This window comes from Triticum aestivum, chromosome 3D, assembly GCF_018294505.1.
Source record: "Triticum aestivum cultivar Chinese Spring chromosome 3D, IWGSC CS RefSeq v2.1, whole genome shotgun sequence".
Taxonomy (NCBI): domain Eukaryota; kingdom Viridiplantae; phylum Streptophyta; class Magnoliopsida; order Poales; family Poaceae; genus Triticum; species Triticum aestivum.
This window is the reverse complement of record NC_057802.1, coordinates 133,419,095-133,447,081: the sequence shown is the minus strand read 5'-3', so window position 1 is coordinate 133,447,081 and position 27,987 is coordinate 133,419,095. Positions and strand designations below refer to the sequence as shown.

Below are 27,987 nucleotides of genomic sequence, written 5' to 3'. Positions count from 1 at the left end.
AATTTACACATAAATTGCAGTTTTTTAGTTATCTAAGAATAAACATATAATACTAAATTTTACATAAAAACAAAGTTTTTAAACAAGGAACGAATAAGTGGCATTGGTATTGTCCTTGAAAACAGGAAATGAATTAAAAACTAAACATGGTAAAACAAATAAAGTTTTCTAAGAGGGAATAAATTAGCGACATTGGTATTACTCTTAAGAAGAAAGAAAATAAAGAAAAAACTTGCACACAACTTTGCAATGAAATTGCAACTTTTATAATATGCAGCGAATACACATATAATAATGCAACTTTAGTAGTCTAGTATAATTTACACACATATTGTATAGTTCTTTCATGCATGCATACATACAATAATAGAAAAATGTATTTAATTAGCAAAAAAAATAGCACAAAACAATTAGCATTGGTATTACCTCTAAAGAATAAAGAAAATAAAAAATAAAAAAATCACAAAATTAGCACAAAATTCACTTTTTGTAATACGTAGAATAAATATATAAGTGTGAAGTCTCTGTGCTGTAATGTAATTTGTACATGTAGTACTTGCATGTATACATTTTCACGCACTCAACATCCAAAAATACACGTAAAGGAAAAAACTCAACTGAAAAATAAAAAATCTGCACATGCAAAAAACAAAAGCAAACACATGAAAAAACAGCATGCACGCACGAAATTCAGCCCAAGAACGAAATCGATTGATTCAAAATAGGTGTCAATCAAATCCAAACAGCCCAATACCACCAGCAAAACATGACAGAAAAAGGAAAACCTACACAAAATTTAAAGCACAATCCAAGAGCCAGAAAATCGATTGACCACAAGACAAAAATTCAGCTGACTGAAATCTAGCTAAATTGCTGTCAAAAAGAAGAGAAGATGATTTGACTTTCTCGCTACTGTCAAAGGTTTAGCAACTCCAAAACGGTCCTTTTCGCGGGACAAACGGCCCGTCTCTCTGACTCTCTCCACGCGTCGCGCCGTTGCGCGCTAGCTGCCGACCGCTGCCGGCCGGGAACCGAGCCCGACCCAGTCCTCCTCCCGCCATAATTTAAATCCCACAGGACGCCAAATCCCCATACTACCCCTCCTCCTCTATCCCACCAACAAAGAACACGTGCCCTTTTCGGCCATTTCGTCCTCTCCGTCGCGTGCTTTCGAATCCAAGATTATCGAAACAAAACCATCCCCATCACCGAGTGTCCTGCTCAGCGCGGGCGGCACGGCACGCGACGCGAGAGTAGGCAAGCATGGCAGGGCCTACGCCGACGTACTCCGCCGTCGTGGCGCACGCCTCGGCGTTCCTCGCGGAGCTCATCGCCGACCCGCTCCTCCGGCGCCACCTCCTCTCCGCCGCAGCCGCCGCGGACGGCGGCGGGGGCCAGCACACTGCCGCGACGCTCCAGGCGCTGTCGCTCATATCGGATGCGCTGGACACGGTCCCTTCCGCCTCGCCGTCGCCGTCGTCGCTCCGGGCCGCCGAGCGGCTGCTGCTGTCCCTCCCCGCGGCCACCCCGCTCTCCTGCCTCCTCTCCGCTATCTCGTCGGCAGCGCGACGACGCGGCGGGGCGCCTTCCGCCGCGTCCGCCGTGCTCGACCTCTTTGTCCTCGACCCCGCGCTTGCGCGCCACGAGCTCGCGCCCGCGGCATTCGAGGCGCTCTTCGCGCCGCGCCTCCTCGCCGTCATGCGGCACTTCGCCACGCGCCGCGCGTCGGCCGTCGCCGCGGTGGCTTCCGCGGCGCAGGGCGACGAGGAAAGATCCGACGAGACAGTGGCGCTGTCGGCGATGAGGGTGCTGTCGCTGATGAGCGGCGCCCAGGCGCACGAGATGAGGGGCCTGGAGCGCGAGTACGAGATGGTGCTGGACGTGAACTGCAAGGCCTACGCGCTCTACCTAAAGAAGATCCTCGAAGCCGGCGAGGCGCCAAGGATGACGCCGCCGCCTCCTCCCCCAGAGCTTGTATTCACCGTCGGACAGCACGCCGACGAGTACGAGAACACCGGCTACGAGGAAGCCTCGACGGACGCCGACGATGGGGCCGTCAGTTCGCAGAATGGCGTACGGAATAATGTAAGTCTCGATAGACCGTTCTTTCCATGCATTTCAGCGTGCTCAACGGAGTAGTCCAGACTCCAGAGTCACAGCAGGTTTCCGGTGATTTTGTAGCCGATGTGGGCGGAGGCGGAGGGCGACATATACCCGCGGCAGGGCAGCGTCAAGGGTCGGAGAGAAATGATGAGGCCGCCGAGCCTGTACCCGCAGCGCGTGGCTCCGCACCTCATAGTTCAGCAGCAGAAGAAGCAGCCGCCACAGGTGGGCAGAGGAAGCCCGGCGTCCAGACTCCGGGCCGGGTACTCGCCTGCCACGGCTTCCGACGAAAGCACGGAAGATTCTTCATCCGAGCTCTACACCGGAAAACAGGTGTGTGTTTGTGTGCTGTATACGTATAGCTGCATCTGCATGTGAACCTTTTTTTAGATGTACCTGTATCTGAACCTTGACACGGACTGAAACTTAAAGAAGTTCTTTTAAGCCCAAACTAGAGAGGTGTTTTATTGGATCCCTAGTCCGAAACCAGAGAAGTTCATTGGTGCTCAGCTCTAGTCATTTTCTTATGAATCGGAGTCCCCAAAAAGATTAGCAGTGCACATCCCAGTTCGTGATTAGTTAGGATATGCGGTGGTTTATAATAATTAAACATGGATGCCGGCTTACAAGTAAAAATATGAACTTTGAATTAGGCAACTTAGACCCGTTTGTAAGTTTATGATAACCCCATTTAAATAACTAGACTAGACTTGGTCTTACTTACTCTAATAAGATGACATTTTTTGTCTACATTCTTACTTACCTTCTTCACAAGTCACAACACATTAGAAACCAAGTTCGTCACAATTTAACAACCTGAAACTAAACAATAAGAGCGATTGGATAAATGGTCTGGATTCTATAGATTTATAAAACTAGTGTTTTCGTAATTAGCACATAGGTACTCCTATCAATGCGCTGAAACCAATTAATTCTTACTACCCCAGTTCGTATATAAAAGGTGTGTTCATATTGGTATTTCTAGGGTTTTTCACTAGAAAATTATGAAATTTAAATATTTATCAATCAAAATGTTTATTTGTATAGAATAAGTTAAGGTTTGACGACACGCTTTCTAGGAATTCATTGAATGGAGGCATTGAAAAACAAGGAGATATGTTGCATATGTTCCTGATGAGTTGTGATGACCCCATTCGCCAAAAATTAATAATTGATAGCCTGGTTTAGATTTAATCGGTTTTACATGTTTAAAAAACTAGATGATACAACACACGTTGTTGCGGGAATATTTTGCAACATATTTCAATGTGATTCGTTGTATGAAACATGAATATTTAAAGTAATAATATAAAAGGCTAAAACTAAAAATACATATAATTTATTATGTCTGAGTACTATATAGTTGTAAAATATTTATTACATACAAATAACATAACAGAACAGAATGAAAATTCTCATGTATGTTTGCATGTTGAGATGAGTCTTTTTCTTCATGCATGTTTCATGATGAAGTGACATGCTTGAATGTTGAGAGACATATGGTAGTGGAGGTGGGCATTTTCTCATGCATGTTGTGCGATGATGTGGCATGCTTGCATGTTGAGAGAAAATAGTTAGTGGGGGCTAGCTATTTTGATACTAGATGATGCCCCGCGCGTTGCTGTGGAACCTTGTTAAAAAATATGGCTAAGTGGTGGAAGACTAAAGTTAATGCAAAAAGAAAATATAAAAATGTCTTACATGACTTAATTCCCTGGAAAAAAAAAGTCATGCATGAGGTGGTATCCTTTGCATGAAGAGAATAAAAAAAAGTAACTTATGACTACATACATGCATGACTTGGTGATGTGGCATTGTTGCATGGAGAGAAAAATTAGGTAGTGGGTTGTAGCTATTTAAGAATAAAAAAGATGGCTGAGTGGTGGAAGACTAAAGTTAATGCAGAAAGCAAATATAAAAATGTCTTACATGACTTAATTCCCCGGAAAAAAGTCATGCATGAGGTGGTATGCTTTGCATGAAGAGATTAACGAAAAAAGTAACTTATGACTAAGTACATGACTTGGTGATGTGGCATTGTTGCATGGAGAGAAAAATTAGGTAGTAGATTGTAGCTATTTAAGAATAGAGGGTACAAGATGAGTTAACCTTTTTATGGTACAATCTGCATTAAAAAAAAGCTTTGCGACAAGTGTTGTGATTTAGTTTTGTAAATTTCAGTAGTAAGTTAGATTGTAGTTTTATTCGCTGAACATTGTGGTAATGTCATGTTGCCAAAATTATCTATATATCAACATAAAAATAAGTTTAGAATAACACAATTCAACAATGTAAATAAGTATAGGAGAACCTAAAGCTAGGATGAATATCTAGATGAAAAACCATAAATATAATGACTGGTTTGCTATTTCTGAGTCGTTTGAGACCGTTACAACTGCCCTTCTTCTTTTGAAACTGAAACTGCAAAAATAGCTACTTATTTTTTGCAAACGAACCAACACTCACAATCACTACGAACCAGCACTCACAGTCATAACTAGAAAAAAAATATTCGTTCACGGATTTTGAAGTACCCCCTCCGTTCCTGAATATAAGACCTTTTGGGAGCTTAATTTCAACAGCCAAAATAGACGGTGGTATGAACGGCTACCATATTGCAATCCTGGAAATTATTGCAGTGGAAACTTCCAGATATCCAATCCTGACTAGTAAAGATGTGTGACTGAGATGTAACAAAATTTAAGATAATTCGTGAACAAATAGTCACTTGGAAACATCCAACCATCCTCATCTTCTTAGGCCATCTACAAACGTGTGCCCTAACACCAGGCGGTGGGATTGTTTTCCTGCTCACTATGTGGGATTCCTATCAAAAACATGATATTGCCTAGCATCGAAGGAAACGGAGTCACCAGGCGCCCCATCCTTTGTCCTTACACAAGTCAAAATTAATTGGTTGCGGGGACTTATCCTTAGCGCCAGAAAAAACTAATTTCCCGATAATATCCGCCGAGGCTTCTTCAACTAACTAGCGGTTTATCTGCATTTTTTCGGATGCTAGGTCGGCTCGGCATTGAATAGAACGAATTTGCAATTTGAGTTTATTTTTATATTTTTTCACAATTGCTATATGTTTAATTGGATTTGCAATTCAGTCTTGCTAAGTCTCAGTCGATGCCACATTTGTGAAATCTTACATTGAGATCCGCGCATTTTTTTTCTCTTTTGTATGCTATGTCACTTGGTTGAGACTGCTTAAATCTCAATCGATTTAGACCTAGCCACTGTTGGAAATATGAGCAAATTACTACGAGATTTAATCCGAATAAACAGAAGATAAATCATGACCGCAATAGCAGAGATTAAACTAATCATACAAACTAGCATAGTAGATGAACAGATCGCATCTAGGGCACATACTAGATACATGAATTCAACCATGATCTCGAACAGGAAGGATAGAATCACATACAGTGCAGCGGGAGCAGCACCGCCGGCGTTGACGTTGTCGCCCATGTCGTCGAGGATGAGGTTGCCGAGGTCGGGGAAAAAGTCGTCGTTGGCGAAGTCGTCGCTGCCAGCAGTCGCGCGAGTGCGCTCCCCAAAAACCTGATCGTCCCTCTCCCGTACAGGATCACGAGAGGCGGGGTTCCGGAGGCCTGTTGTCCCTTCTCCCGGTGCATGCCGAAAGGAGGGATGGAGAAGACTTGCTTGGCGGCGCAGTGATCTGGAACGGTGGTGCGAAACCATACGAAGCGGCTAGGGTAGACGTCTCCCTGACTATATAGTGCGGGTCGGGTAGGTCGTGGGAGTAAACCCCACGTCCGAGTCATCACGATCCAAAAGAATCGGAAACGGTTCAATAATTAACGCATCCGTTAATTATTAATTAATGACTCATTAATTTTTTTCGAGCAGCAAAAATATAGACAACGTGCATAGCTCGGCTCGGCTCAATCCCGCAACCCGCTTCGTGACGAGGCGTGGCGAGGCGAGCGAGGAGAAGGAGCGCACGTGTAGGTCTCCTCTTCTCATGCTCATACAAGTAGTAGAAGAGCTCACCTTATAAAAAGGTGCAACTCTCCCTCAACTTTCATGGTGGGACTAAACTCTAGTCTCACTCACTCCACTCACATGTGTGCATGAATGGGCCAAGAGAATTTTAGAATTTTAGTTGGGCTTTGGGCCAAAGGCCTGCTAGCAAAATTCCAACATCCACACCCTTTGCAATTTGAGTTTTTCTATTCATCATATGTCACTTATTTATCCGTGTAACATTGGAAAGAACAATGCTATGGTAATATTTCAATTTGTTTTGGACGCCGATAACTGCCACATGTGTGGTATATTCGACATGCACCCACACATGGTGTGTGGTGTGAGCCGAAGGCAGCCCACACGGGCTATGTGTGGGTGGACATTAGAATTGCCCACACGTGTGGGCGCGGCTACTTCGTGCCACACGCCCAAGAAATACTACTCATCTCCACCCCGCGCGTGTGGCATGAAGCAAAAATGCCCACACGTCCTGGCGTAGCTACGTTAGATGCCCCGCGGGATGACGTTTTAGTTGCCATCCTGGTTGGCAGATGTAGTTATCCGGGATGGCAAGTGTAGTTGTAAAAGCATGGCAACTCTACCTGTTTTGGTTAACTATAGTTGCCATGTCTAATTTATGGTAATTGCCGCATGTAATCAAACCGTAGTTGCCGTGTGTGATTAACTACTTGCCACATATGGTCAAACAGTAGTTGCCATGTGTGTTTACCTAGTTGTCATGTGTGATCCAACCATAGTTGCCATGTATTGTTAATCACAGTTGCCATGTGTGTTTATCTGGTTGCCACGTACGCGCAACTGCAGTTGCCGTAGCAAAAGAATCACAGTTGCCATATGTGTACCGAGTTGCCACATTCGCGTAACTGCAGTTGCCATCCACAACGTAGGAGTGTCGTGTGGGACGAAAAGCAGTTCGCCCACACGCGCATGACCTAGGTGGTGGGTGTGTGGGTAGAAACTAGTTCGCTCACACAGCACAGCTGGCAAACAACGTGGTGCGGGCGTGTGGGCAAACTCTCCAATGCCCACACACCAGCCCCGTCCTACGTGGCACAGAAAATCAACCTTTTCATGCCAAGATTCGTGTAAAAGGCACTGGACGACGATCCAAGCGTGTTGGCGAGTTGGGAAACGCCCACACGTGTGGGCGTTAGTGTTTCCCTTTGTTTTTTCTCTCTCTCTGGTAGTCATTTATGGAAAATTTAAGACAGCTGAGGAACTATCAAAAGCGTAGCCTAAACAATTGGCTCTTTTCAAATTATGGAATTGAGTTCTTAACTTTTCTAAAAGGAGGTTCAATAAAAGAAGGGATGTATAAATTACGGTACTAGCTAGTTTCTACTACGAAACTGCTGTGTGGACGACAACGTGCTTGCACGACAGTGAGACGACAACCCTGGTTTGTTTCTCATCGCTCCAAAGCTGAGTTCCCAATGCTGTTGCCTTGTCTCTTAGGAAAAGCAAGCGGCGTCCCCACTGTCGAAGCCACGCAGAGCTCAGCCACGCGCCAACGACGGCGCCCGCCCCTCTCCGGAGCCCTCGAGGTAACCATTTCGATCGCTTCCAGAAACAGCATTCCACCAACCTAGATTGCATCGATGGTATTGATCGAGACATGCGCTGATTTTGAATACATACAGGTCCCCGATGGGCGGCGACGCCGAGCTGTCGCGGCATCAGCAGCAGCAGGCGGCGACGACGCCCAAGGACTTCGTGTGCCCGATCACCAGCCAGGTCTTCGACGACCCCGTCACGCTCGAGACCGGCCAGACGTACGAGCGCCGCGCCATACAGGAGTGGCTCGACCGCGGCAACGCCACCTGCCCCATCACGCGCCAGCACCTCCACGGCGGCAGCCTCCCCAAGACCAACTACGTCCTCAAGCGCCTCATCGCCGGCTGGCGCGAGCAGAGCCCGCCCGCCACGCCGATCACGCCTCCCACGCCCGCCACGCCCGCGGTGCCGAGAACACCGGCGACCGCGAAGATGGAGAGCCCGGCCCCCGCGTTCAAGATCAACTCGCCGTCCCCGGACGCCACCGGCAGCCAGGCGAGCGCGCCGTCGCCGACCAGCGTCATCGTGCAGGCCACCGTGGAGAGCGCCGTCGGCGAGCTCCGCGCTGCGGTGTCCTGCCTCTGCACGTCCGAGGAGCTGGCCGAGTCGGAGAAGTCGGTGCTCAGGATCGAGCGGCTCTGGCGCGAGGCCGGCGCCGCCGAGCAGGCCTTCTTCTCCGCGCTGGCCAAGCCCGCCGTCATCAACGGCTTCGTGGAGATCCTCTTCAACTCCGTCAGCGCGCAGGTGCTGCAGGTGGCCGTCTTCCTCCTCGCCGAGCTCGCCTCCCGCGACGACGGCGTCGTGCAGACGCTCACGCGGGTGGACACCGACGTGGACTGCCTGGTCGCCCTGTTCAAGAAAGGGCTCGTCGAGGCCGTCGTGCTCATCTTCCTCCTGTCTCCTTCCGTGGAGCAGCTCGTCGAGATGGACATGGGCGAAGCGCTGGTGGCCACCATCCGGCGAGCCGATGAGGCAGACGCGCTCAACATGTGCGTCAAGCCCAAGTCCGCGTCTGTGATCCTCCTCAGCCAGATTCTCTCAGAGTCAGGCGTCGGCCGGGAGAGCACGCCGCCGGTGCCGAGGTCCTCTCTGGTGTCTGAGAGGTTCGTGAGGAGCACGGCGCTGGTCTTAGAGGCCGAGCAGGTGGAGGTGAGGGTGGCCGCAATGAGGATCCTGATGCGATGCATCGCGGAAGACGGCCACTGCCGGAGCAGCATCGTGGAGAAGCTGGCGGTGGGCGCCGTCCTAGACGCCTTCCACGTCGTCGGCGACGCCGACAAGTTCGAAATCGTGCGGTTCCTCTCCGAGCTTCTGAAGCTGAAAAAGTAACGAAATCAAACTCCACATTCTTCCCACGCTTTCTAAGTGCTGACTTGTCGACCCCAGGCATAACCGTTATTCGGACTGCAGGCGATCGACCGCGGAACGTGTGCTTCGGGCGATCAAAGAGGGGAGCTCCTTCAGCATGATGCACACGCTCCTCGTGTATCTGCAGTCCACCACGCCGGAGCAGAGCCCCGTCGTCGCCGGGCTTCTTCTTCAGCTCGATCTCTTGGTGAGCTGAGCACAGTATAATTTATTCAGATCAGCCTACAGAACGATTCATATATAGCTCTTCTGAATCCAAATAATTTGATGTGATCGTCAGGTGGAGCCGAGGAAGATAAGCATGTACCGCGAGGAGGCGATGGACAGCCTCGTGCAGTGCCTCAAGAACTCGGATTTCCCGAGGAGCCAGCTCCTGGCCGCCGAGACCATCATGAACCTCCCCGGAAAGTTCTCGTCGTCCGGGCGGCCGCTCGCCAGGTCGGCCCTGCTGAAGCTCGCAAGGGTGAAGGAGAGGTACCGGCAGTCGCAGGAGCTGAGCGTCGTTCGTGGCACCGACGGCGCCGAGGACGACGCGGCCGGGGAGGAGAAAGCGGCGTCGGAGTGGGAGAGGAAGACGGCGTACGCGCTGGTGAGCCACGAGTTCGGGCTGGTGCTGGAGGCCCTGTCCGAGTGCCTGGAAAGCAAGAACGCGGAGCTGTTCGCGGCGAGCCTCGTGTGCGCGGCATGGCTCGTCCACATGCTGTCCTTCCTCCCGGACACTGGCGTGCTCGGCGCCGCGCGGGTCTGCCTGCTCCGGCAGCTCGTGCTCGTTCTCAGGTCCGCCAAGCACGGCAGCGACCGCGCCCTCGCCATGGTCGCGCTGAGGAGCTTCATGAACGACCGCGGTTGGTTACTGGCTGCTCAACTATCATTCTGCCGAGAAGTTGTAAATTAAAATACTTCTCTCGTCTCTGATTTATGCTCCAAAACTTGTGACATTGTTTCAGAGGGAATGCAAGACATCACGACGTACATCAAGGACGTGCTCAGGACCCTGAGGGAGCTGAAGAAATCGTCCGGCCTCGCGTTCGAGATGCTGAAGCTGCTGTCAGATGGCCAGGAGTCCAGCATCGTAAGGCTCAGCATTTACCATCAATCCGAATAAATTCACAAAAAAAAATCCAAATTCACAAAAGTTGTACTACTACATACTACAGGATTTATGTTTGCTGAAGAATGTTTCTTGTTCTTGTGGCAGGATATGTGGAACCACAAGGAGCTTAACAATGCCGATTGCAGCTCGAACGGCGAGGTCACGTCGATCGTTTACTACAAGAGCTACATCTTCTCCGGGCACTCTGATGGAACACTAAAGGTTGCTCTTCCAAAATGTTCATGCTTACAGTTACAGGTCATTACTATAAGTTTCATTTTCTGAAGTCTGAAAAATTCACATTCAGGTCTGGGAGGGAAGCGAGAACATCCTTCGCCTCGTCCAGGAGTCCCAGGAGCACACGAAAGCAATCACCAGCCTGTCAATCCTGCCTTCGGAGGAGAAGCTCTACAGCGGATCCATGGACAGAACCATCAGGGTAACAACATACCATGTTCCTTTCTTCGCGTGATCGAGGAAAGTTAATTAATTACAACGTGCAAAGTTCAGAATGAAACCCGTTGGTGGTGCGTACATGGGCAGGTGTGGCAGTTCCGGGACGGCCTCCGGTGCGCGGAGGTGTACGACACGCGGGACCCGGTGCAGAACCTGGCGGTGGCGAGCGCCATGGCCTGCTTCGTGCCGCAGGGCGCCGGCGTGAAGACGCTGAGCTGGAACGGCGGCACGCCCAAGGTGCTGAACCCGAGCAAGTCCGTGCGGTCCATGGCGCTGGTGCACGGCAAGCTCTTCTGCGGCTGCAACGACGGCAGCATCCAGGAGATCGACCTGGCCAGCGGGACGCTGGGCGTCATCCAGCCGGGGAACAAGAGGATCCTCGGCAAGTCCAACCCGGTCTACTCCCTGCAGGTCCACGACGGGCTGCTCTACACCGGGAGCACCCCGCTCGATGGCGCGTCGGTCAAGGTGCTAAATTGCTACATGAATTCGATCGAGAGACGAATCTATCTTGGTGTGATGTTGTGTGAGGATTTTCTGACGACGGTTGTTGCTGGCTGGGTGCAGATATGGAACAGCTCGAACTACAACCTGGTTGGATCGATACCGTCGGCGGCGGAGGTGCGGTCGCTGGTGGTGAGCGCGGACCTGGTGTACCTCGGCTCCAGGAACGGCGCCGTGGAGATCTGGTCCAGGGAAAAGCTCATCAAGATCGGCGCCCTTCAGGCCGGCGGCGCCGGCTGCCGCGTCCAGTGCATGGCGGTGGACGCCGACGGGGACGTCCTCGTCGTCGGAACGTCTGACGGCAAAATTCAGGTCAGGGTCGTGGTCTTACTATTTTTTTAGCCAATAATGCATGAAGGCTGTTCTTATACTGAGAGTTCCGTTCTTTTTCTGTCCACAGGCTTGGGGATTGACTTGAGCAGAGATATGCAGATTGTCGCGTACAGGGTGGGGATGACGGAATAAGTGACCTATCTTTGTGCAGAATGGTGACCAGAAATGGGGATGTACAGATAAAAATGGCATATACCTGTAATTTGAATGTAACTATTTTGGCATGCTTTTGCAAGGACTGCAAAGTGTACATAACTGTCATGCCCTTTTCTGGATTCAGAAGAGAATTTCGTAGTTTGGGTTTGGGAAAGTAAATCATGAAAGCTGGAATTATCACTATAAGATATAGGGTTTATGTTTGCGAAAAAAAAATAGGGTTTATGTTTGAGATAATTTTCAGCAAATGTGATCCGATCACAATAAGCGGAGCTGTCTTATATCGCCCAGCTGACAACGATAGAAAATGGCGCATCAAGTGAATCAATCCACCGGAGGAGAACGTTACTTGGGAAGACGCAACCTTCATTCAAAAGGTCTTTCCTGATTTCCAGCCTTAAGGGCAAGTCTGTTCTCAACAGGGGGGAATTGTCAGGACAGCGACAAGATCAGGATAAGACACTGGAGTCAGATTGTCGGAAGCATCACAGTCGTCGATCTGCGATCCGACGAGCTGGCAGCCGTTACCTGATAGCCGCAGATCTCATGATGGACGATCATCTTCAATGCGCGTTTTACTTTAAGATTTACCGCAAACACTGTAGCTTGCTGAACATGTCGTTTTCACTCCGTTTTCACTTTCTGTTACTTTTTAAGCCACTCCGCTTGTGGAGAGGAGGCATCTGGATGTAATTGGGCTTTGGCCCTCTAAGCCGCCGTGTTCCGGCTGGCGAACCCTAGCTCGAGTTCCTCGGACCTGAAATGAAATCCACCTCAAATTCGACCCTGAAATCGAATGCTTTTCCTCTGTTTCTCTGAATTTGAGTGACAGTTATAGTAAGATCCTGTCAAATAGAATACATTCACAGATTTCAATATGAAATCAATTGGCAGCACCAGGCAGAAAGTTTAATACACCACCACATGCTCTTCGCTTCATCCTTAGTATCTAGCTCACATCCATTTTGTTCGAACTTAGATCCAGAATGCCAAAGGCTCCAAAGGCTCCAGTGATGGCTCCGTGAAATCATGAGGCCGCTTAAACATCATGCACGCGTGAGCTTGTCGCAGCATGATCTGCAGGTTTCCTACTTTATTGTACTTGAGGCCAAATGTGGTCATGTGGAGCACGCGGCGGCGCCTAAGCGGGCAGCCGTCACAGAGATCCGAGAGCGACTAGTATAGAATTTGGGGTTGTGGTAGAAAAATAGAAAAATCAATCCGGCCATCAGATAACCATGGATGGTACAGATTCCAGTGGAGGCTTCTCAGTCCCCTTAATGTACATTTTATGAAAACCCCCTTGGTACTAGTTAGATATAAACCTAGACCTTTGCAGTAAACACCTCGACTTTCTTATATTCAATTGTTTTGTCATTGGTAACGAGATTATTTTTCAAACCTCACTACACTGATATCTCCTCTTCACAAATCAACTTATTCTGACCGTGTCCATGCAATATGTTCATGAGTGACCGAATTCCATCTCTTTCTTTGATTAAACGAATACTCTCTCCGTCCAGAATTACTTGTCGCACAAATGGAAAAATGGATGTATCTAGAACTAAAATATGTCTAGATACATCCAATTCTCCGACAAGTATTTCCGGACAGAGGGAGTACATCTTAATCTCATCCGAACTAACACGAGTGAAAAAAAAATAGAAAGTACACATCAACAAGTATTCTCATTTGAATTCTGCATTGTCTAGTTTGCTTGTGCATTTGGAGGTCATCGTTCACAATTTATATCATAAAGGTAATAAAGTTATATTTTTATTTTGCATCCATGAGAGAGCCAGTATCTCTACCTGACACACCAGACAAACAAACCTAAAATCATAACTCAGAACACCCATTACAGAGACAGGTCAAAACAGGAGCTCCGCACAACTCGGAAACGCCCAACTTGAATTGTAAAATGAGGCTATTATGAAGCACTTTTTAAGCGTGAATAGGAACACCAGCTACACTGAAAATCCAGCAGTATGTTTTTTCGCAGACGAAGCTTCCTTCAGTTCGCCGCTTTCGATAAGTCAAAGTACTGAAATGAACAGGAAAGTCAATAGCAGAAGCTATCCAATACATCTGTCCTTCTGCTGCTATGTCATTTGTAACTATTTAAGCCTGGGCATCCATTTGTAAAATCTACCTGCACCAAAATAAAAGCAGATGCTTGAGATAACTTCGCAAAGTAAAAACGAGAGAACAGAAATGTACAACATGGGTTTCTCTCAGGAACATGGGTGCTTTGCATCCAAATGTTCCTCACGACTTAGTATTTTTGCCACAACAAAGCTCTTTGATGAAAACAAAATACTGCTATGGTTTAAGCTGATTTCAGGTTCCTGAGACTACTAGCTTGATGTATTGGAAGATATAAATAGTTGGTTTCTTGCATAATTAGATAAATATGAAATAGATGGTTATCATGGATGAGCTAGCGGCACGGAATTATTTTCCACTACATAAAAAGGAAGCACATTCATGTAAAGAAGCAATGCCTTCTCCAGCCTACATTGGTTAATTATGACCTCTTACAATTCCAAACCTGGATCTTCTTTTCTAGACACCAAACCTGGAACATCGAAGAGCAAACGATTTAGTCAATGGACGAACCTACAGGAGAGCAACATGCATCCAGTGTTTATGAACCTAGTACCTGGTACAAAATATTAAATGGAGTCGCTCAGTGACAAATTGAATTCACAAAAGGCACCAATTAAAAGGTATGTTGCAAGTTGATATGGGTTGCTTCAAATAGTGTCTCGGAGAAGCAGAAGAAGACATGAACTGTATTTAGTATAGGAACTGAAGCTTCATATCAAATACCAGAAAAGCAAAATATGGACAGGAACTGTAGCTTCATATAAACTCCTTGTCTTTAATTTTTTTTTTTGTACATTCCTGTTATAGCTTTTTAATTCTAACATTTTTCTAAATTGATACCCTAAGGTAATATTGGAAAAACACTACTTTAACATAGTTGGCCAAACACTACTGTATGTTCGATCAAAAGGTCCACTTGTCAGCCCATAGATCAGCTTTCAATAGAGAGTAATGGACACACTGACAAATGAAAAGGATATACCAAATGATTAGATTGCGAGAAGTGTAGCGTACCAAATATCGTTTCTCTATCCTGGTCTGAACCATCCATCGTGCCAGAGCAGAAAGTGTATTCTACACCAAAAATCCCGATAGCTGAATTTCAGTCGCCTAAAACATAACAAATCATAATAGGTGGTTCGGCATAAAATGCAACCATGGTACCAACCAATGCCAACTGAAAACAACAATGATATGCTCACTCTCAAAGTCCTACTTGTCTTACAACAGCAACTATCTCAGTCAATGAACATAGAAATGAAAAATGGAGACAGGCGAATATCTATTGCTCCTCCATGATTTACTGAACTTGTTCAACAACACATAACCTACAAGTGTATTTATGGAGAATCAGCTAGTATAGTTGCAACAAGTAGAAATTATTTCATCCCATACAGAAAATGAAAGAGAGTTGGATAGGTGCATTGTTGTAATTAGAGATAAAAAAAGTCATGCGAATTATCTAATTAAAGAGGTGAACGCTAATTGAGATTGATGTAAATTTGAGTCTGATGAAAGGGGTTGTGATTGCCTAATAAAGTTCAAGTGGCAACTATGACTCTGGAATTAATATCCAGAAAATAGGAATCCGACGAACTAAACGTCATCCAGGAACGAATCCCTCACCGTCCGGGTCAAGGAAGAAGACCTAGGGCGTGCGGCCGTCGGGATGCGTATTCCCGAACAAGTGCGCGCAGCAGGTCTTCAGCTCGGTCGCGAAGCCGTCGGAGTTCGGCACGAAGAAGGCCATTGGTGCCTCCTGGGCAGTTGCGCGGTTTGGATGCCCGCAGCCACCGGGAAGTACGAGACCATGGTGGCGCCGGCGGGGTCCAGGTCGATGATGTGCAGCGCGACATCGGGGATGTCTGGGAGGAGGCATGGAGCAGCAGCACCGGATCTAGACTGGCCGCCACCGTCGACGCGATAGGGAGATGGACCGCCACCGGATCTGTCTCCAGAAGCAGGGGGTGTCGTCTGAAGGAGAAGGACCTGGGGCAAATTAATGAGGAGCAATGGGACGTTTTAGCACAGAATTGTGTAACTATGAGTACGAAACCCTCCAACGGGATCTGCATCCTTCATTTCTATTCCCACGGTCCAGATTCGGTTTTTCTATTTTTGCAACAGATGCTCAGATTCTATGCTAGTCGCTCCCCAGAGATCCATCTCAGTAGGATCACGGCGCAAATGCTGGTCATCCTTGTGGAACAGGGACTCAATGAGGCAGAACTTGCTGTCACCCATGTAGACAAGCTTGGCGCCCCGATGCAACTCTGAATCCTTGGAGAACATCTTGTCCTGGCCGAGCTTCCAAGACGGAGGGCTCGTTAACTTGGCAGCGACCGGTGGCACATCGCAGGAACAGAGGTAGCCAGAGCTCTCTTTGTCGCGGGCGAGGCCGACCCACGCTTCCAACTCGGCGTCGAAGTAGGCTTGGCCTGCAAAAGGCAATAGCCAGTTACCATGGTGGGCCCACTCGAGGCGCTCGGCGTCGAAGGAGAATGTGCTTGGCAGATTCTTGCGCCGGCTGCCGGCGGACACGAAGAGGGTGCGGCCATCCGGATGCAAGGCATAGCACAAGATTTGCACGTTGTAGAAAGGCAGCGGGGAGTTGATGGTGGACCAAGACCAAGGAGCGTTGCTGTCGTAGGGTGGCGGGTCGGCAAGGTACTCGGTGCGGTCCTCCAGGAACAAGGAGAGCTTGCCGCCGATGGAGGCGAGGAGGGGGGTGACATAGCCCGCACGGCAGGAAGGCCACGGGCTGATGGTCAGGCTCATCGTGTGCGTGTCGAAGGCCGGGATGGCAGGGCTGGCTTCTTTGGCCTTCATGGCGAAGATCTTGGAGGCGTGGGAGATGAAGTTCCAGGACCTCACGTGCGGCGCTTCGATGCGGGCGACCGGCGGCTCGGTGAAGCGCTTGGGCGGGGTGTTGGTGTCGGAGTCGAAAGCTTCGACGTCCACCTTGCGGATGCTGTATCCCCTCTCCCAGTCGTCCAGCAGCAGGTAAAGATGCTGCTTCGGCTCCTGCGCCGGCCGCGGCCGCCTGGCAGTGCGGCAGCCCCGCTCCTCTGAGCGCTTCCGCTTCGTCATACCCTGAATCCCCCACCTGCCGCGACTCGTATGTCCCTGTCCCTGTCCCCGTCCCCTTCAGTATGAAGGTGCGTGCCACGGATCACGAACAAGGACCTGTATTTATGGATCAAAAAGTGTTAAGCCACCCCGAATCGAACTAGTATTGAGCAATAAAAATCGAATTTTTGGGTTTACCTGAACTGTAATCCCCCGATGTGGTTAGGATTCAGATATGCCAAGGGGATGGAAACGTCACCCCGTAACCGGTCCCGTCACCGAGCACCGTCGGGACTCAGGGGGGAGCCGAGGCTAGCTAGGCGAAGCTGCGCCACAAGAGCATCTCAAACAGCCACCTAATACGCGGCGTCCAAAAAATAAGTTTACAGCGCGCAAGTAGTTTTTTTTAGGATGCTAGAAGACGTTTGCTCCAACAAACGCTGTAAAATATGCTGCGCACGCGAGTCCAGCGGTCCCAATCCAAGCGGTCTCATCTGCAGCAGCCCAGAGTTTGCAGCGCACGTGACTGGGCATACTAAATATGTTGCGCGCGATGCCTTTTTAATGCGTGCGCTGCATTAGTTATAGCGCGCACGCGCTTTTTGTGCGGCCGCTGGAGACTCCAAATCAGGTCCGCGCGCGCTAAAAGCAGATTTTATACCGCGCGTCGCTTATATAATGCTTCTGTTGGAGATGCTCTGAGGAGAGAGGAGGGCATGGGGCTGGGATGGCGGCTCTCGGATAGTCAGATGCGAGGAGATGAGGGGAGATTTTTTTTTTGTTTTTTTAGACAAAGGAGACGAGGGGAGAATTTTTTTTTTTTTTGAGTCTTGAGCATCTCCAAATCAGGCTGCAGGTTGATGTGCGGCAGCCCACAAAAAACGCGTTCGTGGACACACATGGCCCACGCTAAGAGTCTAAATAATGTGGGTTGCCCAAAAATATGTGGTATACGTGGGAAAATCCTATTTACCGCAGCATGCGTTAAATGGTCGGAGCTTCGGACAGGGCGCCCACGACTAGGCCGGCCCATTTTGTTTTTTTTTAGTTTTTTTCCTTTCCCCCTTTCTTTCCTGTTTATTTTTCTTTAACAAGCTTATTTTTTTGGCTTCCTTTTTTTCATAAACTACAAATTTCAATAAATTCTCAGAATTTCAAATTTTCATCAAATTTTTAGAAAGGTCCAAAATTTCGAAATGTTGTTCGCATTTTGAAAAAGGTTTTAAACTTTAAATTGCTGCGCTTGTTCAGAAATTTGTTCAAAATTCAAAAAATGTTCATGCATTAAAAACTTGTTTCAGATTTTGAAAAATGCTTGTGTTTTCAAAAAATTCTATTATTAAGAATTTTGTGCAAATTTGAAAAATGTTTGAGTTTTTAAAAAATGTTCATCTTTTCTAGAATTGTTCTGAATGTTCAAAACATATTCTCATTTTCAATAATGCGCAAATTAAAAAAAAATTCTAGTTTCATAAAAAGTTCACATTTTCAAAAAATATTCCCTTTTCTAAAAGAATTGTGTTTTCAAAAAATGCTTGGATGTTTAAAAAAATTGTACACATTTAAGAAAATGTTTAGAATTTAAAATGTTGTTCACAGATCCAAAAAATTAAGCCCATGGTGGAATGGTCGGTTACTAGGTTTGGACGGGTGAGGTTTCTGGCGAAAGCCGTACTTAGGTTGTGGCATGAGTCGTCTTCGATGGAGCTTAAATGCATCGTTCCCTTATTGGAGGCGTCGATGTAGCAGTTCTTATCCTCCTTCCCGTCATGCTCCGGGGTAAACCCTAATATGGTCTGCTTGATCGGATGATGGCAGCACTAGTAGCTATGCTCGATGTTGCGTTCCCTCTTGGGGGCATCGTCTTGGGTGTGGATCCGTTCGGTGGGAATTGTTGCTCGTGGAAGTTGGCAGTGGCCACGTGGGGCCGAAGATGGTGCATTCATCGATGACAGGGAGCATGAGTACTATTCACATGTGAGGAGCGTTAGATGAGCTGTTGGATCAGAGCGGCATATGTCCACCTCCTTTTGGCATGTCTTTCCTCGCCGGTGTCGACAAGGTTGGCGAATTTGCTCATGGGAGATCAGATCAGGAATGGTGTCGGTGTGCACTTTGGTAGTGGCGAAGACAACGCTCAAGTACCTTGCTAAGTGTCATGTGGTGCTGGCCTTACACGCATCTTGATTTTTTGTAGTGCTTTAGATCTAGTCTAACTAGGTATGGCTCGCCGTTATTCAAGTTTTCACCCGGTTTTCCTTCAATAAATTGAGCAGTCTTTTTTTTCTTTTTTCCTTCCTTTTGCACTAATATTTATGTTGTGCCTTTTTTTCTTTGACACCCTTTCTAACCAATGAATTTGACAGTTCTCCACATTAGAAAAAACATGACCCTCACACAACACTGTCGAAATGACCACATCGAGGTCTCAAGCAATAGTTGACAGAGTGCGTATCAGGTTCTACCGCACCTTTAGATGCTACCATGATACGGGGTCTGGACCATTGGATCGTGGATCAAATGGTCAACATCGGTCAGTGCAAGTTTTGCAGAAAACCCCTCAACAGTCCCAAAATGATGTTTTGGTTCACATCCGACGATGTTGTCCGTTGGATCACATATCTAATGGCCTTGGGTGCCCCTGTAGCACAGTAGCATGTAATGAGTTGTAGCTCCAGATGGAAATCACGCTGTGGTCGGTGAAATACACCTGTAAAATCAATACGGGTGTAAAAGTTTACACCGATGCCAAGCGGGGCTTAAAGATGTCTTATAAAAAGTTACCGAGGTATTACGTCTTAGTCGCTGCCGTGCCGAAAGGTGCAACTGTAGCGTGGTGAGAAGTGTATTTGACGCTTTTTTCTCTCAGTTGAAAGTGCAAGTTGCATTTTCTTTGGTCGCTTATAGACGCCGGCGCGCCCGGCCGAACTGTTCGGCTGGTCCAGCCCCAGCCACCCGATAGCACGATTAAGGGCCGTTAGATCTGATTCTCGTCTTCCTCCTAGTTATTCCCTTGGAAAAAATGTACAACGCCCACAGCGATGTTCGACACCCCGCCACCCCCCAGCGACCAAGCTTGAAGAACCACCGCGGCGTCCCCGTCGCCGGTTGGCGCCCTCCGGCCGTCCTCGTCGTCGGCGCAACTCGCCAGATGCATCTCAATGTGTCTCGCACCCCCTGGATGCAGCTCCGCCGCCCGCACTTGCGATGCAACTTCGCCGCCCCCCGCGCTCGCCATGGATGGATCCCGCCCTCGTCGCCCGCACGCCATGGATGCAGCTCCGGCGATTGACTGGTTCCAGCAAATAGAATTGCCCGTTGTAGCATTTTTCGTTGTCGGTCGTAGCAAAATGGAGACACAGTTGTAGCATCTTGCTGGACGCCTGACGGTCGTAGTCGACAGTTAACTGGTTCCATCAAACAACGATGCCTATTGTAGCAAAAAATGATGCCGGATGTAGCAAAAAAACCGGGGTGCATTTGAGGCGCTGGCTCCAGCAAAAATTCCTCGTCGCTGGCTCCAGCAAAAATCATGGATGAATGTAGCAAAACTCGTTGGTGCTTGTAGCAAAAAGAAAAAGACCTCATCAATTTCTCATGAACGATGAAAAGAAAAGGCAGTGGTAGCAAAAAAACTCGCCGGTCGTAGCAAAATTTAATGATGATTGCAGCTAAAAAAGACCAGCCAATTCTCATGAACGATGAAGAAAAAGATGGTGGTAGCAAAAAAACTCATCGGTTGTAGCAAAAATTGATATCGGTTCCAGCAACCACGGTGCCTGGTTCCAGCATGGGTGGGCGTTGGTTCCAGCATGCGGCGACAACGGCCATGGCGGACCTCGCCAGAGCTGCGGCTGCAACCAGATGCATGGTGGCTCCTCCGTCGCACATCACCGAGGTCGCGGCGGCTCGCAGTCGCCATGAAGCAAAAAGAAGAGATGGGATCGAGAGACGGAGATAGGAGAGACACCCGCGTGGAGGATAAGGCTAGCGGGACACAGACGTGGGCCAGCCAGCCCACGTGGGCCGTGGTCGTGGCACCCCCGCGTGAAAGGATCCAGCGCGATCTGAATGCACGCGCTCGACTCACACGCGACCGGCCGAAACGTTCGGCCGGCGCAACGTAGGAAAACGTTTTCCATTTTCTTTTCTGAACTAGACTTCAAAGAAAGAATCACTCACCCAAGGATTAATAAAATGGATTTTCATTTGTTCCGCTCTATTGAACGGAGATGCCCAAATCTGAAATCATCCGATCGGACGACATTTTAACTTCTGTCAGAGGTTGCTCCTGCTTTTGTTGCTCTTTGTTGGCCAAGCAGGTGTCATCCACTGCCTCCCTATCGCCACCAGCTCGCCGGATCCCATCTTCCGCACCCGCACCACGGCGGCCGTCAGCTTCCCTTTCCGGCCCACCACCCGCCCGTCCAATTGAACCTCATCCTGCACACGATTCGCATGTTTCAATTTGCTCGCCGGCCGCCGCAACAGCTAGCCATCAATCATCATGGTACAGTATTATCATAGGAAATGCACATACGTTGCACGCGACAGGCGAGAAGTAGGACAAGCCGTAGTGGACGGTGGCCGTGGGCGCGCCCACCACAGTGAAGACCACCGCCGAGCACATGTTGTCCACCGCCGCCGCCAGCGCACCCGCGTGCCACGTCCCGTCCGAGTCCTGCAACGCGGGAACAGACAACGACACGCCGCGCTGAGATCTCCAACCCGGACACGGCGGCACATGCGCTTGACGCGCTAGCCATAGTAGGCATGAGCCGAGGAGAACCCAATATATGCGAGGGAGCTGGGCGCACGTACGGTGAGCGGCGGCGGCACCTGGAACGAGCAGACGACGCGGCCGTGCTCGGAGAGGGAGATGCGTGCGCCGGCCAGCACCAGCGAGTTGAGCGCGTGCCCCTTTTGGCTGGCCGCGTGGGTGATGTTGCCGGCGGAGTCCGCGCGCGGGTCCTCCAGCCACTTCCTGGCGACGGCGGCCAGCCGGAGCCGCAGCGCTTCGGCCTCCGCCGCCGCGTCGTCCATGTGTGTGTGTTGCGTGTGCTTGATTTGGTTGGGCCTTGGACGCTTCCTAACGACTCCATTAGGCAGCTATAGCCTATAGCCTTGTTGTACCCGTAGGAGCACGATAAGAGCACTTAATTAACCCCATGACAGTGACTAGCAATAATGCACGATTCTTCAACAGTAACGCCTTCAGAAAGGAAACGACGCTCAGTCGCCGCTATCATCGGATTCAACCACTTATGGTCAGAATCGAGCTTTTCACCCTGAAAAATCAGTCCGAGCATATTCGAGCAATGCCTTCAACAAGGTAACGACATAAAAATATCGCCATTGCTAGGCATAACCAACTCGGTCACCTAGGTTTTCACCCCGGAACTCGAGACCCGGTGCTTGAGTAGCACCACCACATTTCCCCGATCTCAACAGCTACATGCGATGTGTAATCGGCACCGATGCACCACCATCCCTTTGCGCCAAGTCATCATTCTTAGTTTGCATCCCACCGTCGAAGTCAACCACCGAAATTGAAGTGATAAAACCTCGCGAAGATGTATCGATGGCCACCGCAATCCACATCAAGGTTGCTGTCGGGACGAGATGACCAATCGTCGGCGTGGGCCCAGCAAACAGCGATGCATTGGATAAACATAGCAGCCACACTGACGATGGGCGCCGCATCTCATCCAGAACGCCATCTTCATGACCCGGAGGGGCCAGCCGGCAGCACTGATCGGTGTCTTGAAAGTCGAATCTGGCCCTTGGGCAACGGCCGCCGCCATGGCGCCTCATCTGCCAGGCCAGATCTGGACGCGAGCAGCGCATGGGGGCGCTTGTCCTGTCATCCGGACATAATTGTTGCGGATATGGTCATTGTTGTAGTTTGCCTATTATGAATTTGGTTGCTCTGATTTTTTTTCATCGTCTACGCACGGCTTTGGTCTTATATGACTTTGCTATTTGTTGACGTGTTGTTGTGTGCGTGTGTTAGTGTTGGCTGTGTGCATCCTAGCTATGCAGAGGCCGGGTGTGCTCATTATGTGTGTATCCTCTTGATGCCTCATTTTGAGCCAATAAAATACACTCTTTGTCAAAAAGCAATAATGCACGATGTAGGCATATATCTGAAACTCAAGTCAACCGACGAAATGCCCAACGCAGCTTCCTTGAAATCCCTTTGGACTGGAGGTGATCTCCACTCACTTAAGATTGTCAGTTAATCAATGAATTTTGGACAGATAGTGTCCTCATCGTTGCTGTATCATAGCTTGCTTCCTTGATATCCCTTTGGTCTGGAGGTGGTCATCCACTGCCGGCCGATCGCCACCAGCTCGCCGGACTCCTTCTTCCGGACCTCCGTCGTCACCGCCGTCATCCTCCCTTTCCGGTCGACCACCCGCCCGTCCATCTCCACTTCCTCCTGAAAACATTTCAGCAGAATTTATTTTACTTCAGCCTTGTTCTTGATTAAACTTGCACGCGAGGATGCAAAATGCAGCTGAAATCGTACGGCTTCAGACAATGTGACTTACGACTTGAAACTGTGCAATAAAATGGAAAGCGTCTGAAATGGCATATGCTGACCGGAAATTAGACCCTGTTCGGAGACCCGCCACTCCACTACTCCGCTCCCGAAGCTGGAGTTAAAAAGCACAGAGCTAGAAAACACATGCTCCGCAGCTCCTCGTATTTTTAGAAGCTAGAGTGACTCAGAATAGGGCCTTAAAGCTCATTGTGCTGAGGCTGAAAATGTGCAGCCTTGGCGTCTCTTGCCTTATAACTAGACGAAGAAGAAATGGTTGAAGAGTTTTGCTTTGATACTCTAACTTTATTTACTCTACAAAGCTCACGTTCAGAAGGAATAATCAGCCAAATTCTTTGAGCTCAGAAAGCAGCTTTCCAGGAAAGATCAAGCTCACCTAATTGGACTATCCTTTATAATCTGTCTACCGAACAAACCACGCCTGATCGCCGCCTCAATAGTGTAAGGCATTAATTTACCTCTGCATATTTTACTCATGGTCGTGTTTGGTGCTGGTGCTCCATTTGGATCGGTTTTTTCTATTCTTTCTTATTTTGCGTGGTATTCGCCCTAGGTTCTCATATAAACCAAGCCACTCTGCATTCTTGTGCCTTTTCTTATTTTAATGAATTCAACACAGCTTTTGCCTTGCAAGTCGTTTTTTTTTTCTTCTCTTTTTCCTTGTTTCATGTGGCATATGCCCTAGATTCTCATATAGTAAACCGAGGCACTATACTTGTGCTTTTTCCTATCTTATTGAAATATGCGTAGCTTTTGCCTTGCAAGTAAAAAAAAAATGACTTGAGGTCGTCAAAATATGGAAGTACGCATAAAGACTCCACATAATCCAAGTGTTTTCTAGTCCTTTACCAACGAAGATTATCCTATTTATTTATTTTGTCTATTTTTTTTTTTGCATGGTTATTTATTTTGTCTATACACATGTGAGAAATACAACATGAAATTCAGTATACGCGGCCACAGGAAATCATTTTTTCCCTGGGAGTGTGGCTACCCAGCAACTGATCAAGTAACACAAGGATTTCAACTGATCAAGCAACACAACGATTGCAAGAAGCAAACACTGAGATTAATTTCCATTTCACCCAATAAACGAGTTTATGCTGGCATTTGGAGGAGGAACAGAGCACAGCAGAGAGTACAGTAGGTAGGGTACGCACATGGTGCTTGGCCGGCGCGAAGTAGGAGATGTCGTAGTGGACGGAGACCTTGATGATGCCCTCCACCGACATGATCGCCGCCGCGCACACGTCGTCCACCGCCGCCGCGATAGCCCCCGCGTGCCAGCTCCCGTCCGCGTCCTGCACGCGCGCGCGCCCAAACTAAGCACAAATTGGAATCGGAAACCAATCACAGGAAGAAGCCAACCTCGCAGAGCGCCAGGGCTCGAGATACTCTGCGGGCGCACATGTACCGTGAGGTGGGCGGGCACGCGGAGCGAGCAGACGGCGCGGCCGCGCTCGGCGAGGGACACGCGCACGCCGAACAGCGGCAGCGCGTTAAAAGCCCTGCGGCCGTCGCCGGCGCCGGCGCCGTCCTCCGCGATGGCGCCGGCGTCCTCGAGCCACTTGCGGGCCGCGGCGGCCATCCACGCGGGCGGCGCCGGGTCGCCCATGCACGCGCCGTGCGGGCGCGGGGTGCCTCGCCGGCGTGCGCGGTGGACGGGGATCGAGTTTGACGCGATGACCGGCAGACCTACTCCTACTCTTTCTTTTCCTACTTGACAGGGGTGTGTCTGCTTCCTTTTCGTCTCCTCTAACTTGCTTAAAGTGAGAAGCCAGGGTGTGAGCGCATGCTCGTCAGTTCAACGCTTCAAACGATCGTCTCCTGTGTCAATGTGTCTTGGGCACGGTGGCTCCCGGTCCTTGCCGGAGAGAGGTCTTCGTTTTTTATTTTTATTTTTAAATTTTTATAGAGTTTGTGTCCTACTCAGAGATGTGAAGCGACGACAGCTTTCTGTAGATGGAATAAGGTCCTTCTTGTCTAGCCTTCGTTCCGGTGGTGTTTCTAGCATTGTCAGAGGGCGTGTGAAGCTGTGTCTCGAGCGGATATCATGGGATTCGGTTGGTGTTTGTTTTCGGTGGATTCACGTGGATCGGTCTTCGTTCGTCTGTGTTCGTGCGTCTACAGGTTGGATCCTTCCGATCTACGCTTCTCTTCATCGGCGACGGTTGCTGTTTTGGTGCGCCAGTTCTATGAGGGCCTTAGCACAACGACTTCCCAACTGTCTACTACAATAATGTTTGCCCGGCTCCAATAAGGAAGGGGGGATGAAGGCAGGGCGCCTTCGGCTCGCTCCAGTGCTTGTAGTCGTCGATCGGTGGTCTACAGACTTGGATCTACTTTTTTACTTCTGGTGATTTTTTACTACCTTAACAGTTGATGAATAGATCAATAAAATTTCTCGCAAAAAAGGAAAACAAATAAAAATGAACCATTCTATATGTACATTTCAGTCTCTTTGAGGGAAAAAGAGGTTCTAGCAACTCCGATGTGGTTTATTTGGCTGCTCATATTTTGAACCAAAGTATGACCATATATTAACATAATAAAATACGAGTTTTATGCAATAATAATGGTATCACTGAAAATATATTTTAAATACAAATCCAACAATATAATTTTATGGCATATCGCTTGTATTTTACAAATCAAGTTTGCGGTCAAAGAACTTAAAATACAAGGAATCTAAGGGCATCTCCAAAGCGGACTCTTAAATCGCCCACAAACGCTTCGACCACGCTGTATGGATGCAGTTTGTCATTAAATTTCATCCCATATCGGTCCACAGATCAGTCCGTTTCCCGCAAACTAAGGCGGAGGGGGGCTTTGCGGGAGTTCAGACCACCACCACGTAGGATTTCGACACCCCCGGCCCACCCAAAGCCACACCCGGACCACGCGTCTCCATCCCTTCCCTCCATCTCTTCATCCGCTTCATCCCTTGTCAACACTAGCACTCTACCACCCCATTCGCCCGCTAAGTCCTTCTCACATCTTCGCGACCTCCGCCGCTCCACCCGGTCGGCACGCCGCTTTGCCTACGCTGGCAGTCCACACCTCCCGTTTGTCCGCTGGGCATGTACCGTACCATCTGCCCCGACGGGGTTCACAATGCCCGACAAGTGTTTGGTAAAATGCACATGCTAATATGTTTGCCCTTCTTTGAAATAATGGATTCAGACATGGAGTACATGTACGAGCACTACATTGAGTCGTCTGGCGAGGAGGATTTTGCGGAAACAACAATGATGCAAGTGGTCCTTTCTGACGTGGAGCATGCGGAAGAGCATGTTCTCAATTTCAAGGGATCGATCAAGAGTCATCGAGTGCTGGGTTGGAACAGGGTATGGGGGCATTGGACGTTGATGGACAACTACTTTGTCCCGGAAGAGGTGCACTAGGCCCCTTGTGGGCTGGTCTGTCCCCCCCCCCTTGACCCATAAGGCCATTACACTTGCCGGGGGTGCCCGGAACCCCTTCCGGTGACTCGATGAGTACCCGATGCACTCCGAAACTATTCCAGTGTCCGAATACCATCATCCTATATATCAATATTTACCTCTCGACCATTTCAAGACTCCTCATCATGTCTGTGATCTCATCCGGGACTCCGAACAACATTCGGTCACCAAATCATATAACTCATATAACACTATATCGTCAACGAACATTAAGCGTGCGGACCCTACGGGTTCGAGAACTATGTAGACATGACCAAGACACCTCTCCGGTCAATAACCAATAGCGGAACCTGGATGCCCATATTGGCTCCTACATATTCTACGAGGATCTTTTATCGGTCGAACCTTCTGACAACATACGTAATTCCCTTTGTCCATGGGTATGTTACTTGCCCGAGATTCGATTGTCGGTATCTTCATACCTAGTTCAATCGCGTTACTGGCAAGTCTCTTTACTCGTTCTGTAATACATCACCTTGTAACTAACTCCTTCGTTATTTGCTTGCAAGCTTATGATGTGTATTACCGAGAGGGCCCAGAGATACCTCTCTGATACTCGGAGTGACAAATCCTAATCTTGACCTATGCCAACTCAACAAACACCTTCGGAGATACCAGAGCATCTTTATGATCACCCAATTACGTTGTGACGTTTGATAGCACACAAGGTATTCCTCCGGTATCCGGGAGTTGCATAATCTCATAGTTAAAGGAATATGTATTTGACATGAAGAAAGCAACAGCAATAAACTGAACGATCATTATGATAAGCTAACGGATGGGTCTTGTCCATCACATCATTCTCCTAATGATGTGATCCCGTTATCAAATGATAACACATGTCTATGGTTAGGAAACCTTAACCATCTTTGATCAACGAGCTAGTCTAGTAGAGGCTTACTAGGGACACGGTATTTGTTTATGTATTCACACATGTATCTAAGTTTCCGATCAATACAATTCTACCATCAATAATAAACCTTTATCATGAATAAGGAAATATAATAATAACCATTTTATTATTGCCTCTAGGACATATTTCCATCAGTCTCCTGTTGGGAAACGTAGCATGCAATTTCAAAAAAATTCCTACACTCACGCAACATCTATCTAGGAGATGCATAACAACGAGAGGGGGTGAGTGTTTCTACGTACCCTCATAGATCGAAAGCGGAAGCGTTTGACAACGCGGT

General features: G+C 48.6%; 3 protein-coding genes across 17 annotated transcripts; 1 reads left to right on the top strand and 2 right to left on the bottom strand.

Moving 5' to 3' along the window:
• The first annotated feature begins 1,263 nt into the window (after positions 1 to 1,263).
• LOC123074354 (putative E3 ubiquitin-protein ligase LIN) lies at positions 1,264 to 11,741 on the top strand. Its single transcript, XM_044497222.1, has 12 exons — positions 1,264 to 2,085; positions 2,182 to 2,436; positions 7,579 to 7,667; positions 7,764 to 9,002; positions 9,088 to 9,232; positions 9,326 to 9,890; positions 9,993 to 10,117; positions 10,244 to 10,360; positions 10,446 to 10,577; positions 10,682 to 11,062; positions 11,162 to 11,410; positions 11,499 to 11,741. The coding sequence occupies exons 1-12, from the start codon at positions 1,264 to 1,266 to the stop codon at positions 11,514 to 11,516; spliced, it is 4,137 nt and encodes a 1,378-aa protein (XP_044353157.1). The 3' UTR covers positions 11,517 to 11,741.
• Positions 11,742 to 13,338: 1,597 nt separating this feature from the next.
• Positions 13,339 to 16,840, bottom strand: LOC123077873 (uncharacterized). 15 transcript variants are annotated; one of them, XM_044500216.1, is made up of 4 exons: positions 15,323 to 16,840; positions 14,250 to 14,770; positions 14,106 to 14,165; positions 13,339 to 13,739 (listed from the first exon to the last, which is right to left on the bottom strand). In XM_044500216.1, the coding sequence occupies exon 1, from the start codon at positions 16,784 to 16,786 to the stop codon at positions 15,809 to 15,811; it is 978 nt and encodes a 325-aa protein (XP_044356151.1). In that variant the 5' UTR covers positions 16,787 to 16,840; the 3' UTR covers positions 13,339 to 13,739; positions 14,106 to 14,165; positions 14,250 to 14,770; positions 15,323 to 15,808. The 15 variants fall into 15 exon arrangements, with proteins under 15 accessions (XP_044356151.1, XP_044356155.1, XP_044356157.1 ...); XM_044500220.1 differs by having other exon boundaries at positions 14,122 to 14,165; XM_044500222.1 differs by having other exon boundaries at positions 14,129 to 14,165.
• Positions 16,841 to 20,930: 4,090 nt separating this feature from the next.
• Positions 20,931 to 25,099, bottom strand: LOC123076195 (uncharacterized). The gene is made up of 7 exons (XM_044498579.1): positions 24,745 to 25,099; positions 24,491 to 24,631; positions 23,056 to 23,207; positions 21,976 to 22,087; positions 21,587 to 21,874; positions 21,306 to 21,446; positions 20,931 to 21,208 (listed from the first exon to the last, which is right to left on the bottom strand). Exons 1-7 carry the CDS (start codon positions 24,943 to 24,945, stop codon positions 21,044 to 21,046), a joined length of 1,200 nt encoding a protein of 399 aa, XP_044354514.1. The 5' UTR covers positions 24,946 to 25,099; the 3' UTR covers positions 20,931 to 21,043.
• Between the last annotated feature and the right edge of the window lie 2,888 nt (positions 25,100 to 27,987).

Coding starts and splice junctions, on each gene's coding strand:
- LOC123074354 (XM_044497222.1), top strand. CDS start 1,264: ATGGCAGGGCCTACGCCGACGTACTCCGCCGTCGTGGCGCACGCCTCG. Junction 10,118..10,243: donor ATGGCCAGGAGTCCAGCATC/GTAAGGCTCAGC, acceptor TTCTTGTGGCAG/GATATGTGGAACCACAAGGA. Junction 10,578..10,681: donor CCATGGACAGAACCATCAGG/GTAACAACATAC, acceptor GTACATGGGCAG/GTGTGGCAGTTCCGGGACGG.
- LOC123077873 (XM_044500209.1), bottom strand. CDS start 16,786: ATGACGAAGCGGAAGCGCTCAGAGGAGCGGGGCTGCCGCACTGCCAGG.
- LOC123076195 (XM_044498579.1), bottom strand. CDS start 24,945: ATGGGCGACCCGGCGCCGCCCGCGTGGATGGCCGCCGCGGCCCGCAAG. Junction 21,875..21,975: donor GTCGTTTCCTTTCTGAAGGC/GTTACTGTTGAA, acceptor TATAGGCTATAG/CTGCCTAATGGAGTCGTTAG. Junction 21,447..21,586: donor AGGTGCCGCCGCCGCTCACC/GTACGTGCGCCC, acceptor CCCGCGTTGCAG/GACTCGGACGGGACGTGGCA.